Raw genomic sequence first — 14,073 nt, 5'->3', positions numbered from 1 at the left:
AAAAAGTTAAACGCTTCCGGTTGAAGAGATCCGTAGATGAAGAATATCTACCTTATTACAAACTCCGTGGTTGAAGAAGAAAGAGAAATAGATAGATGGGAGTCCAGTTGCCGAGTTTAGAGAGAGATGGAAAGATACGGTTGACGAAAGTTAAGTGGAACCCTAACTTTTTTTTTTAACCTTGGACGGATTTCATGATCGGGCGGGTAGCGTGCGGGTGTAACGGGTCGGGTGAATGGTGTGAGAGTCCACGCGTCTCCCGCCTATGAATACCCCTACCGGGCAGGGCTTGCCCGTTCCAGGTATCAGTCACCCATGAACCACATTTGGGGTGAAATTGAACCTATGGCTCGCGGACTCTCATACCATTTTCCCGGCCCTATTTGGAGGTTGGATTTGAGGAGAAATGAAGGAATGAAGAATGGTTGTGTTTGGAAGAAATGTTCTATAGGCACTTCCTATTGCTAATGGCACCCTTTTTACATGTGAATCTCCCTAAATTTTGACTGTACAGATGTATGCAGCAACAACTTAACTTTTTAACATGGACTCTAAGAATCATTAGGTTCTATTTGACATAGATATATTATGTATAAATACATTTTTTTTTTGTTGAACTTATTATGTATAAATACATGAATTGAATAAGTCATATAACTAATTTGACGAGGCACTTTGAGAGTCTGGGTTTATAAACTACTTTGACCAGTAAATTTGCAACCAAGACTCTCAAAGTGCCTGGTCAAAGTAGCATTATCCTCAAATTAAAGGCATAGGTCCTAAGAGCCATATAAAGCCTCTTAAGGTTATTCTAAAGGGGCATTAAAAGTTATTTTTACTTTATTTATACCTCTTAATACACGTCAATGATGATAGATTAATTCCACCTCAACTTTTATTTCAGAATTGATACACAACCAACTGACCTACAACGATATTACAGCGTCAGATAACGATAATATGGTAGCTGGTAATTCTGTCATTTGCGACACATGTGGGGGTATAATCACATACGATCTCCCACTCACCCATACTAATTGTCCTTCTGTTTATCTTGTTATTTGATATGTAAGTTAGAATACCATTTATTTTAGAATGTAAAAAAAAACAAATCTACTTATAAAAAATCAGCTACTAGAATTATGTCAGAATAAGCTTTCTATATATAGAGAGAGAGCATATATAGAAGAGATGCACTATATTAATCCTAATAATAGTTGGTAAATACATCGAGAAAATCGTAAATATCATTCGGCAAATACAGGTAAATACATGAGATTCGATACAGCTTCTTGTAACCAGTCCTCATTGTTTTTCATCTGCAAAGAAAGTAGAATATAACCTTATTAAATAAAAATGAAAATAATTATAGTCATATTTAATTTTACTAAATGGGGATCCATTCAAACCAATAAAGCCTACTAATTATTCTACTAGTAACAAAGAAAAACTTGTACCTGGTAACCATCACTGTAATATTCATATTCTTCTTGATGGTTGTGGGTCTTCTTTGGTGTGGTAATTGATTCATCGTTTCTTTCGTTGTTTCTTGCGAATCTCCCACGTATTCTTATTCTCCTATCCGCTAAAGTTTTTCGACAAGCATACTGCACATTATTTATGTATTTAGACCCGATCAATTACAATCATATATAGTAGGAAAATTTGGCTTAATTTCCATAAAAAATTTGGGCTTATACAATATGCAGACAACCCTAATTGTGTTATTTATTTTTCATGTATAAATATATATAATAGTCACTTTTTTATTGTAAAATTTGGTGATTAAATACAATAATAAATGATGAGTCATCTATAAAATAGATTTATTACCTTGATTGTTTTGTTAAAATTCCTTTGATTTCTTTTCTTCAAGTACTTGAGAATTCTGTCTTTCCTTTCTTGTTCTGAATAACGTCGAACTTTTGAAGCTCCAATACTCATTGTTTCTTCTTGATCAATACTCTTTATTTGTGTCGAGTTAACCTTATAATTTGGTTGAATTTCCTGCACCCAAACAATAGATAATCAAAAACGTTAGACGATTTAAAAAATGTATTAAAACCAAAAACTACATGGATATAATTTTAGGAGATACAAAAGTCTGTACGCAAAAATGATAAAGGTTTTCTGAGCCGAAATTCATAACCTAATTAAGTCCCAAATCAGCCCGAACTTCCGATTGTAATCACTGATTATTTTATATACTTTTTTTAACTTAGGGAGTTAAGACGGACCGAAACTTGGTTTTTTTAATATTTCTCTGCTCGTGCTCCCATGTACTTAGGCAAGTCTGAGGGCACTCGAATTAAGCCTAATCCATGTTGGGGTCAAACAGCACAGACTGAAGCTAGTCCGAGTGCCTTCGGATTGCCTGGTCTGAGGCCCACGCAAAGTGCCAAGGCTGAAGGCAGACCTGTATAATAAAGAGAGACGCCCTTAAAGGCATCCTTTTTTATTCGTAATTATTGAATTCAAAACCTTCAATAGTTAGTAAGGGTATCCAATTGACCATAAATTTATGGTCATCCGATTTAAATATCGTTGACAATGAGTGAAGATGACCTAAATATTTTATATTTAGTTACGAAAACACTTTTTCATGTGCCACTATACTGACAAGATATCCTTGTGCACATACCCAAACATTACTAGCAAGCTGATGATGATCCAAACCATAATATACTGCCTGATTATTTTGACCTAATCCAATTAACTCATCTGACTTCTTATGATTCTTGAGCTCATTTCTGCTACAGGCAGCTGCTCCTTCATGAAAATAAGTATTGGTTGATGATATCGATGACGATGACGACATTTCCATACTCATATGACTCTTAACATTGTCATAAACTCCTGAATTAAGAATATCATCATTAGTAGTAGTAGTAGTAGTAACACCATTATTAAAGATATCAATGTCGAAATAATCGAGCAACGAAGACGATTGACCCATGAATTCGTTAATCGGTTGATAACCCATCATCCCCATCCCAACTTGTTCTTCTTGTTGTTCATGGTGGTGTTGAGATACTTCTTGGAACGACGAAGAAACATCGAAAAACAATGAAGATAAAGTTGTATTGTCATCAACAAGATTTGATGATGGTATAAATGTGTTACTAGGATAATACCCATTTTGATGATCATCATCATAAGATGAAAATGTTTCTTGTTGATTCCACAAGAATGGGGTTTCTTCATTTAACATCTGGTTTTCGTCTTGAATGATAGGGAATGATGGTAATATTTCACATAATTCTGGTGGGAAAATGTAATCAGAGTTGAATAAAGAAGCCATTGTTAATCAGAATAAAACTTCTCTCTCTCCCTATTCTTTCTAATTGAGTTTGTTTTTGGGTTTGAGTTTTAATGAGGAAAAGTTGGCTGGAAATTTATAGGCATATGCTAGTAGAGAGAGAGAGAGAGAGAGAGAGAGAGAGTTGGGAGTATTGTCAAGAGACTCAAGACTGGGCAAGGGTAACTACTTTAACAGTCACTAGTTAATATCTTGCTTTTATTAGCTTGTTAAAACGCGTATTATGAACAAACTAATTGCTGTAAAAATACCTAATTGATATTACTTCACAGTTTGTGAGCCTTTCTGTCTATGTGCAATTGTGCATTACTTTAGGTTCCATGTTCTACAAAAGCACATTTTTGTGATACAAGAAGAGTTCTAAAAGTAAACCGCGCAATGTTGAAGTAAAATGTTATTTAGTCTGAAAATGGGGTCAACTATATGTTGAAGGCTGATGTAGTCAGCATTCGTTGGACAGACCATACAGAGAGAGTGAAATAGTTCGGTCAATTGGTGATGGGTCAATTGGTGATGGCCACATTAATATTCCAGCTATTGTCAGCCCCATTTTTGGAGCACTTTTCATTTTTGAAATGTTGGGATTTGATGCATGATGATGGATGGTGTCACCATTTATATACAAATCTCAAAAGTACAAAATTTTCATCACACAAAAATACACTTGGGGTAAAAGAAGAAATTTGATTGGCCATCTTTATAGTTAAAGCTTTTTACCTCCAACTTTCTAAGAGATATAGATAAATGTAAAAAGAGAATTATCAATGTCACCTCTTTTCATGTTTAACTAGTTGAAATAGAATCTACCCAAAATTTAAACTCATTAAGTATACAACAGTGGGCTAATTAGCAAATTATCTCTGTTTTATTACCTAACATGTCTATTTCTTGAGGTCATCCATAGGGGGAGAGTAACCTTTCTTACCAGCATGTCTATTTGTTTATTAAAAACAAAAAAAAATGTCTATTTGTTTGGGCCCTATAGGCTATACTTATTGTCCACTAGAGGAAAAATTTCGTGTGGGGTGGTTTTGTTTTCAACTTTTCACATACTCAAAACTGATTACTTTCATAACTGTGATATTAAGTCGACTCATCAATTTTGTTGTTCTTTTTCTTATCTTCTCTATTTTTTATTTTTATTTTTATTTTTCTTTGTCAGATGCAGAAGAAACTATACATTATACTCCTAAGCGTATACGATAAAAGAGAGTTAATTGAACTATTTTCACCAAAACATTTCTAATTATAATTAAGATAATATTACTTCTGCAAGACTGGAATATTTTCAAAGGAAAAAGACTGTGAATCAAATAGTAGTTTAAATGGTGAGTTCTATCATTGTCCTTTCAAAATTTACAAAAACATAAAAAGATCCAATTGAAGCAAAGAAGGAACCTCAAATATATGATATGTACATAAAGTTGTACCCTCTAGGAATTAAAGACTACACAAATATGTAGGCTACACTCATAGCTTGAAAATCTTTCACATGGGTAGTAAGATTTGCAGAAACAAGACCAAGTTCTTTAAAATATACTTCCCAATTACAACCCCACAAAAGTTGTCTTTTTTTCTTCAATTGTCTTCCTACCCTTCCCCTCATTTCATAAAATTGTCCTAAATACCCTCATTGGCAAGCAAATCTTACAATATCTTAGAATAAATACCACTACCCTTCAAACCTTTTGACTCTTTCATGACCTATTTTTTGAGGAATAATATTTCTTGAGATCAAGTTGCACTAGAAAAAACATGCTTGGGAGTCTATATCAATCAAACTAGTCATACGGGTAGAAGTTTAACAATAATATGATCTCGTCGACATTTGATAGACCAAACGGTGGATAATGTTGACATAAACTCTAAAATTCTAGAGGTCTCAGATTCGATTCGTAGAAAAGGTGGTTTCATGATAAGTAGAAAATACTAAGACTACACGAGTAGAATATCTATACCAATCTAATTGAACACTAAAAATTGGTAAAATCAGTATGGAGAAATTTAGCTAAATCGGTAAGCAGTCAAGCGGGAGAGAAAATTTGGTGTAATATTCCGCATTTCATTTTTCATGTGTTAATCAGACTTTAAGTTATTAATGTAATGGTTTCTTTCAACAAAAATAGAAGTATGGAAAAAATTTAGTTAGATGATTGTGAGGACACAATTAAAAATACAAACAAACTTTCACCCAATTGTAGACAAAGGAAAGGTTAAGGAATAATATAAATTGTCTTCTTGTGAAAATTATCATCTCAAACACCAAATCTGATCTTCATCTTTACTTGAAAAACAAAGAAAAAGAAGAAAAAGCAAACTTTAACTGGGGTTTTGTACAGAATTCTCCTACTAGTATCAGGTGCCCTGATTTTTCACTCCCATCAAACCTAAAACAAACTTAAACTTGCCAGCTTTGACATACCCACTTGCCTACAAGATTTATACAACTTTCTTGTAAAGTTATTACTTATCTCCTTAACTTCTCTAGTTTTTCTTCATATCAAAATTACAATGCAAGAAAGAAAACATGCAGCTTCATACTTATCTTTCTACAAGAATAAATGAATAATATCATCTAGATTCTAGAGAGAGAAAGACGGAAAGGCCAGGGAGTCACTTGGAGAGAGAGAGAGGTGACAATGCAATCTCTAAATTGATACAAATGTCTCTTCTTGTATCTATTCTAAGTGGGATTTATGTTCTTCAACCTCATTTGAATACATGTCTTGGGCCAAGAAGTAAAATGAAGCAATGAAAAAAAGGTGTTTTTGAATTGAAGCATAAGATCACTGCAGATTAGGTTTTTATGTAGGAAGAATATTGATCTTTTTACAGACCCAGAATCAACTTCATGCATGGGTTGTCTTGCTTTTCATCAACATTTTCGACTGATTCAAATATCTAAGGGTGGTAAAGTACACTTCTTAGTCCTTATCTGATTCAAACCCAAGCAGAACCAATCCACAAAGATCATTTCTTTGTTCTTTTCATAGATGGCAACCAGTCGGCAGGCCGGCAGGCCAGGCCATTTAGAATTGGCCCGGGATGAAAAAACAACAGGCCTGTGTGTCAGACAGGCCTACTTGAGACAAATTATTGGGCCGGACCAGACTAACAGCTCGACATTTATCCAATGGGCTTCTTTTCCTATCTTAGTGGCCTTTCCCTTGTGTGGTTTAATTTGAGGGCAGCAAGTGAAGCCAGCCATGGGTCAAGAGGTCTGCAAGTCATTCACTTGCATCAGAAAAACCCTATCACATTATCGAACCAAAATGACATTGCAACAGGTTATAGAAATCAAGCAATTTTCATTTCTATTTTTCATTAACCAACAACAAAGGATTTGTTTCACAAACGATGTTAACACGATCTGTGCTTTACCAGGTTCATTTAGAATATTTGATGAAATTAACATGTATGAGACCTCCTGAACCTGAAATGCTTTTAAGTTGGTAATTCGTCGATGTTTACCAGATCAAAAACCAGAAGGAAGCAACGTCAACTGCAATAATAACCTGCAAAACAAAGATAACTAGCTTAGTGATTCTTCCCCTTTTAACAGTTCGCCACTTTTTGCTCATCAAAATATTCTTTCTAATCAACACAAGGATAGCACCTTGCTTCATGAAGTTATCTACAATCCAAGACTCCCAGCAAAGTAAACCTAGCTAGAAATCAATCTAAGCAGAACCCAAAAATGACAGTCAAGCTGAGAAACTAGCTCATAGGCTCACTTAAGGTTTTGCCTATATAGCATTTAGTCGAATCAATCAGTCTATAAGCAAAACCTGACTTTTACCTACGTAAAACTAGTGAATATAGGAAGAATAAAAAAGTGAGACGTTTTACACCATTAAGACATTACAATATGAAATTACTTCTCTCTTGAAACCAAACACACTGGACGGCTCGATATCCAAATACAGTATATAGGATGGAATGAATCAATGGGGACGAATAAGCTTAGCTAAAGTCCTAAACACCCTGCAACTCCTCTTTATTTCTCGTGTTCATTAAATTTTCAACAGAGAAAACAATCAAAGTAAACAAATAAACACTAATACAAGCAAATGCATAAGAGAAATACTATGTGGTGCAATGCATCGAATGTGTGTCAAGAGACGAGAAAAGTTTATAGAAAGAAAATGATTAATGAAGTCGTCCTTTAGGCCTTTTTAGTGTATAAACATGGAAAAACAATACCAAACCAGCTGAGTATCACGAGTTAGAAGAAGATTGGGGAAACAAGTACAGTATACTCTTATATTCAACCCCCTATTTATCCCATCCATAGATGGAACATAGTACGCTATTATGACATACTACGACGTCAAACATAAAACTGGTCAGCAAATAAAATTATCCCTTCCTTCTGGAAACCAAATCAGCGCCAATGTAATCCACTTATTTTTCCTGTTACATTATGCAGTTAGAGAGAGAGAGAGAGAGAGGTAATTCACCTATTATCAACAGTAGTGTATTAGAACAGCCTTCAATGGTTGTTACGGTTTAACAATCCTTGAAACAAAAGGTAAAGATCTTTGTTGTCTGTACCAAATATTTCTTCCGCCTTCCTCAATGTCTCCTGGAAAAAGGGATAGAGTAGACATTTTCTTTGGTTTCAGCAATTATTCAGATTCAGAGACCAAGAGATTCGCCTAAAAACATGTGCAAGAACTGGCAAAAAGTGTTTGAGTGATTTACCTCCCGTGACTGGTTCTGAGCGTTCAGCTCCTTGATGTTTTCTAGAAATGCACTGAACTGCTCATACGAGAGACGGCTCCTATATTACAAATTTCATTAAAAGTAGGTTGAGATTGCTTTACAAACTTGTGAATCGAAATTTTGACTAACAACTGGAAGACAAATATCAGACCTGGCTTGGCGAAAGAACTCTTTTCCATCATTGCGAGGAGTGCGAGCTGAAAATTGGGCAACCCGATATAAATAACATCTGATTAGTTATGAAAAGATATGGTCTTAATAGAATAGAAATCTTGCTTTTCTAAGTCAGCCATCTTGACTAGCTTCAAATTGGAACATAATGATTGAATCGTTTTCTTGGGGAGAAAAGAATCAATCAATCAATAAATTGAAGCATAAAAATCTATGAAGAAAAAAGCAGAAGTTAGTATGCCAGATAGGTTCTCAAAGTTCACACAGCAAGGATTCTCAGGTAATAAGCAAACACTATAGGGTTTAAAAAAACTACATAGGTTGCCTCTTCGTTCCCTTCAACCAGCCATGATCCACTTGACTAAACAAACTACAAGTGCAACAATTTCTACAGCTGTCAAATACAGTGTCCATTGGAGCAGGTTCCCTTAAGTTGATTAAACGACCCAGAACCAAAATTTATAACCCACAAGTTCCTGGTGAGTGGTGATTCCTGTTTCAGTCTTAAGTAAAACAAGGTACTTGGTTTTTGTTCTTGTCAGTTCTTGACTCTTGAATGTGTAGAGTCCAGCCTCCCAGTATTTAGTTCTTGTATCAGATAATATTATATGAAATCCGAAAACTAAGGAACACCTAAATAATTGGTTTGAAGACTGAACAATCAAAAGCCAGCTCCAGATCCTACCAATCTGATTCCTATACCTTCAAGCATCAAAATCCCAATGCTGAAATATGTGGAACTGAACCGCGTGAAAAGGTTCTAGTTCAATTACCAGAATAATACAGCAATAGACACTTACTTTTGCATTGAGTTGCTGAAAATATCATGGATATTAGAATTTAATTAAATAGTTGTTGCAATGGACCTGGTAATGGGCGCCTACGAGGAGGAGAGTTTGCTGCAGAAGACTGTTGGCTCGACGGGTACCATGATGACAATGACCCGCGCCCATCAGAGTGAGATTTTGTGGGTGATGTGACACCGGAGCTGCGTTTAGGGGATCCAGCAGCAGAATATCCTCTAGGAGATCCACTTGTAGAAAAAACTTTTGGAGTTCCAGTAGGTGTGAGCCTTGGTGTGATGTACGGAGTCATAGAGAATACCTGCCCTTGCTTAGAAGCTAGGGACATACATCAATTAAATAATAATTATGAAATAGGAATGACAAATATTAGCTTGAGATACTTTCAAAAAACTAGGAATGACCAAAATATTGGCACTTAGGGTTAAGCATACCATCATCAGTTTGGCTCCCTGTGTCTGAAAAGCCACTGGCAGTACGAGATGGCGGGAAGCTACTCCTTCCTTCATCTTAGACATAAAGAAAATAACATATCAAATACAAGCTTATTAACGAAACAAACACTACTACGCAACAGAGAAAAATAAGAAAGATTAGCATATAACTGGTGCTAATTTATGTAACAACAAGTTGAAAGTTCAAGAAGTAAAACCTGAGTAGGTCCGGGAGACGGACTGGTCACAGGTCCCTATATCAACAGTTTCAGTTTGCTGCGAGGACGACGAAAGAGAAGTTTTGGCCCATGAATAACAAAAAAAGAGCAAATACAAATATAAGCAATTATTGCATAGAAGCAACTTGTTGGAATCTTACAGATGAATTATCATCACTGAGTGATTGCATTAGTTGCCTCTTGAATGTCTCCAACTGAAAAAGAACTCTGAGTTACTTCACATAGTATGGTTGAAATTGCAAATGGCATGTAATAGAGAATTAGAGATAGAGATTTGTATATTGTTCGAATCAAACAACACCTCAGAAAAGTAATCAACATCAGCATATAACATGCACCTTCACTGTGAGGGAACAAAATGTGGCAGCTACAATTATTGCAATGTAATGGCCTTTCTTCTCTCACTCTTAGAGAATATAGTTGATTGAGATCACAAGTTGCTATTAGGGAGAACTGTTTCCATACTACCAATTACTGTTTACAAATAGACAAAATTTACAGGATATAACATCCTTCTAAATCTATAACTCACGTGGACGAGGTTACATATCAATATGGATGGAGTGAATGTGAATTACGATTCACAGGGGAAACCCAAAATTCTGCTCGAGTAATGGGAGTTAAGGGTATTTTGGATTCTAATTAAAATAAGGTCGTGCATTCACTAAACGTCTAAACCAAACCAACATGTTGACACCTCCAATGCTCACAACCACAACAGGATGGTTTGATTAAAACCTATTGGGGACAGTAATTTCATACATTTGATTCTCATAGTGAAGATAGAGCTTTCAAAATTGAACCCCTAACTTAAAATTTTATCTAACAGTTTTCGACAAATGAACATTTCTGCACAACCCTGGTTAAACAAGAACCGGGTAAAAATCTCACCTTTGATAAATCCCGGTTAAGTCTTTTAGCAGTCATAGAAAGAGAATCTCGTTCATTCGATAGCTTCATCTACAAAGAGGAGAACACACAATCAACGGAAAACCCTAAAATTCTTACATAAATACTATAAAAAAGGGGAAACCCATAAAAATTGAAGGAACCCGTTTGAGATTCTTACATTTTCAGTGAGAACATTTCTTAACCTTGAATCAACTTCGTGATAATGATGATCGAGCTGAGAAACCTTTTCCTCTAGCTCAAGTATAATCTGATCTTTCTCAGATATCTTTTGTCTTAACCTTCCGTTTTCCGATTCAAGCTTAGAAACACGAGACGCAATGGCCATGGAAGTAATCTTCCTTGCCAAATCAAGTTGATCGTACGGATCCGTAGGAATCACAGATAATATCTCGTCTGGTAGATGAAAATCTGTTCCGGTACTATGCGCCATCTTCTTCTTCTTTGTTTTGGAACCCTAGAAATCGTAACCAGAAATGAAGAGCAAAAATTCCAAGAGAATCAGAAATTGCAGAGAGAGAGAGAGAGAGATGGATGATGTGGATAGAATAATAATTTGGAAACGCAGCTGTACGCCTGTACCTAATTGTATTAAAAATTGGGTGTAATTGCGTTGATGGCTCTCTCTTCTCTCTCTCTCTCTCTCTCTTCCAAAGTTTCCCCTCTTTTTGTTTCTCTCTCTTGATTTAATATTGTTGTTGGGGTAAACCTAATTAATTAGGTTTGAGTTTGAAATTTTGACTTCCCTCCAATTGACACAAAGCCTAGTCTTTTTGTGTTAAAACCAAAAATGTGTCTACTGTTTACCAGTGTCTCATCTGTCTTTCTTTCTGTTTGTTTTATTTGTCTTTTAGATAAGATAGTTGCTCTCATCAAAAAAAGATAAGATAGTTGTACTTTCAACAAAAAAAAAAAAAAAAAAAAAAAAAAAAGATAAGATAGTTGTATAATTTCATGAAATGGTGATAGGGTTTACACAAGTTTTGTTATGAAAGAAAGAAATCAAAAAAGATGGGATGGAATCCAATCATTTGAACAGAGTTAGTGCTGCTAACGTCTTTGAATTTGAACTTGTGTAACAAAAAATGAAACACATGTGACTGTAAGATCGCTGGGACATCGAGAAGGTGTCGGCAAAAGAGATTCTGACGGTCAAGTCAGTAAATTTGTGAGAGAAACAACAAATATGTGACTGTTGTCATTGGAATATTACCGTCGCAAGGGGTAGTCAGAGTATGTTGTGGCTCGTAGAATGACCAGAATTTGATCTCTATGGATTAGCTTGACTTAGGATAAAAGCTTGTCTAGCTCTTGTAATTGCCAAAGGAGAGAAATGAGCAGGATGACTGCTTAATTAGATGTTTTGCTTAGAAGTAGTTTTTAGGCATGAGTATGACCGTATGATGTAAAAGAAAATCACGTGGGTGATGAGGAAGGAGTACGACTATCATTCTGAGGCAGTTGTTCTTAGACAATCGTCCTTGGGAATGTGATCCTCTATATGAGAGAGGAAAATATATGTTTGACCTATGATATGTACGAGAGAGAGAGAAAAAAAAAATATATATATATATATATATATATATATGTTGTGGATAGTTGGTTATTGAAAGTAAGGTCATAGCAGTTTTTGTTCAGGATTTGACGATTGTTTGTTTGCTTCCTCTGTCATTTTATAGTGTCCCTTTGTCGGGAAGGTAACACCCACTTTAATGGGTATATTGACCGCTTAAATGGGTATATTGACGCATCCGTTATTCATCTGTCATATTGAATGTCAATAACGCCCCCAGCGGTTATATGGGTGGAGAGAGAATCTGGAGATTACTCGATTTGTCGTTTATCTTGGACGCGGACTGATCACGTGAGGAGGTCATGCTGACCTCCATATGCGCATCTTTTGGTTCCCGGAGATGAGTGGGTCAGGCCCGATTGAAATTTTTGGACTTGACTGGTGCATAAGCCCATTTTTCATAGATCTTTGGAGGTGCTCTCGAGAGCAGATTTTGGCCCATACAGTCGTACTACCAACTTTAGAGAAAGATTCCATAACACCAACTTTAGAGGAGGAAGCCGTAACACAAACTTCAGGAGAAAAAGTCATAACACATGTATCTACTGCAACACCCTCAACTTTTTCATCTTCTTACTACCTTTCCTCTACCATCCCTAGTTTCTCGACATCTAATGAATCTTCTTTCACACCATCTGACCCTTTTCTACTTCATTACTTTAAAAATCACATTGTTTATAAGATATGGAGTGGAGAGGTAAGTCTTCTTATTTTTATGTTAGTCACAAGTGTTAATGAGTATTATCTTTTTCACGAATGACTTCAATTATTTTTTGCAGAAAGATGATAGAGTCTTAAGAGTTAAGTATCCTATTGGTGGTTGACTTCTGGAATTTGGTTGAAGAATGCCCCTACGTCGAGAAGAAAGTAGAAAGGTCAGGTTTTCTCTATTTGCATCAATTTTCCCATAGGAAAACTGATGATGTTTTAGTGAATACATTTATAGAAAGATTTTATTCCGAGACAAACACATTCCATCTCTCATTTGGTGAGATGGTGATTACTTTGGGTGATGTAACATTCCATCCCATAGGAAAACTAATGATGTTTTAATGAATACGGTTTAGCAGTGAAAGACGTTAAGTCATATACTATGAGTTACCCTGAGATCTATCCCTTAATGTATGATGTCTTTGGATTGCTAGAAGAGGTTTCAAAAGGTGAGTTGAAGAAAGGAACAGTCAAAACCAATAGGCTTACATTGTTGAGCTATAAATTTCATAATTTTAAGGAAATTGATTTAGTCGGGAAAAAAATCAGACTGTTAAAGCGTTTTTGTTATATCTTTTGTACTTGTTTGTGTGCAAATAAAAGTGGTTGTAGGGTTTAGTTTTATACTTATTCTTTTTTACTGATACTGACGAGGTTAAAAACTATGCATCGGGTACTACTTGTTTGACACATTTGCTACATGAACTCGGAATGCGAGTCGTTAGAGTAGCCAACAAATAGTTGGCCGTATTACGCTCTTGCAGGTACGAAGCGCAACTCTCTAGTTTTACATTAACAACATTCTTTTGCTTCATCCATTTTTGTCACGAAGTTAGATTTACTTCCATTTTTGACGACTCTTCATGGAAGACTCGAACTAGGTAGTTCTCAACCGGGATGTCTTTTTTACGTCGTAATGAACCTGAAATGAAAAAAGTAAACGATATTAAACTGCATTAGAAGAATCAACTTCTGGAAATTGACGAGATCAAAGATGAAGATGTAAGTACATGATGATTGGATCATGATTTTCATCTTATTTGAGATTATGCAAGATCCTTACAAGGCAAATCAAACAAATAATCCATTGGGACACTACCAATATTACGCTAGTTGTACTGTGTGTTTGACACAACTGTCTCTATTTATCCTCAAAGGGTCTTATGATAGTTTGGATTCCTGCAAGATG

The 14,073-nt window shown here is 35.5% G+C and overlaps 2 protein-coding genes across 3 annotated transcripts; both read right to left on the bottom strand.

Annotated features, from left to right (window-relative positions):
- Nucleotides 1–1,145: 1,145 nt before the first annotated feature.
- LOC147532961 (uncharacterized) lies at nucleotides 1,146–3,364 on the bottom strand. Its single transcript, XM_086649514.1, has 4 exons — nucleotides 2,642–3,364; nucleotides 1,834–2,007; nucleotides 1,458–1,607; nucleotides 1,146–1,319 (listed from the first exon to the last, which is right to left on the bottom strand). Exons 1-4 carry the CDS (start codon nucleotides 3,299–3,301, stop codon nucleotides 1,248–1,250), a joined length of 1,056 nt encoding a protein of 351 aa, XP_086505640.1. The 5' UTR covers nucleotides 3,302–3,364; the 3' UTR covers nucleotides 1,146–1,247.
- A 3,243-nt stretch (nucleotides 3,365–6,607) lies between these two features.
- LOC147532960 (interactor of constitutive active ROPs protein) lies at nucleotides 6,608–11,420 on the bottom strand. 2 transcript variants are annotated; one of them, XM_086645132.1, is made up of 11 exons: nucleotides 11,183–11,350; nucleotides 10,761–11,057; nucleotides 10,583–10,651; nucleotides 9,832–9,885; nucleotides 9,671–9,728; nucleotides 9,453–9,527; nucleotides 9,082–9,336; nucleotides 8,196–8,241; nucleotides 8,024–8,102; nucleotides 7,780–7,904; nucleotides 6,608–6,834 (listed from the first exon to the last, which is right to left on the bottom strand). In XM_086645132.1, exons 2-10 carry the CDS (start codon nucleotides 11,031–11,033, stop codon nucleotides 7,812–7,814), a joined length of 1,002 nt encoding a protein of 333 aa, XP_086501258.1. In that variant the 5' UTR covers nucleotides 11,034–11,057; nucleotides 11,183–11,350; the 3' UTR covers nucleotides 6,608–6,834; nucleotides 7,780–7,811. The 2 variants fall into 2 exon arrangements, with proteins under 2 accessions (XP_086501258.1, XP_086501259.1); XM_086645133.1 differs by having other exon boundaries at nucleotides 9,453–9,521; nucleotides 10,761–11,420.
- Nucleotides 11,421–14,073: the final 2,653 nt, after the last annotated feature.

The sequence above is a fragment of the Eschscholzia californica genome, unplaced genomic scaffold (assembly GCF_041429995.1).
Source record: "Eschscholzia californica isolate CP2 unplaced genomic scaffold, dmEscCali1.0.p SCAF_6, whole genome shotgun sequence".
NCBI classification, from domain to species: Eukaryota; Viridiplantae; Streptophyta; class Magnoliopsida; order Ranunculales; family Papaveraceae; genus Eschscholzia; species Eschscholzia californica.
Note: the sequence above shows the minus strand (reverse complement) of the source record. Positions and strands in the feature narration are given on the sequence as shown.

Excerpts from the sequence above, each read along its gene's own strand:
- LOC147532961 (XM_086649514.1), bottom strand. The coding sequence starts at position 3,301 with ATGGCTTCTTTATTCAACTCTGATTACATTTTCCCACCAGAATTATGT. Across the intron at positions 2,008-2,641 it reads AGCTTGCTAGTAATGTTTGG|GAAATTCAACCAAATTATAA; the intron begins GTATGTGCACAA and ends GTTTGGGTGCAG. Across the intron at positions 1,608-1,833 it reads ATTTTAACAAAACAATCAAG|TATGCTTGTCGAAAAACTTT; the intron begins GTAATAAATCTA and ends AATAATGTGCAG.
- LOC147532960 (XM_086645132.1), bottom strand. The coding sequence starts at position 11,033 with ATGGCGCATAGTACCGGAACAGATTTTCATCTACCAGACGAGATATTA. Across the intron at positions 10,652-10,760 it reads GAAATGTTCTCACTGAAAAT|ATGAAGCTATCGAATGAACG; the intron begins GTAAGAATCTCA and ends TCCTCTTTGTAG. Across the intron at positions 8,242-9,081 it reads TCGTAGGCGCCCATTACCAG|CTCGCACTCCTCGCAATGAT; the intron begins GTCCATTGCAAC and ends CCCAATTTTCAG.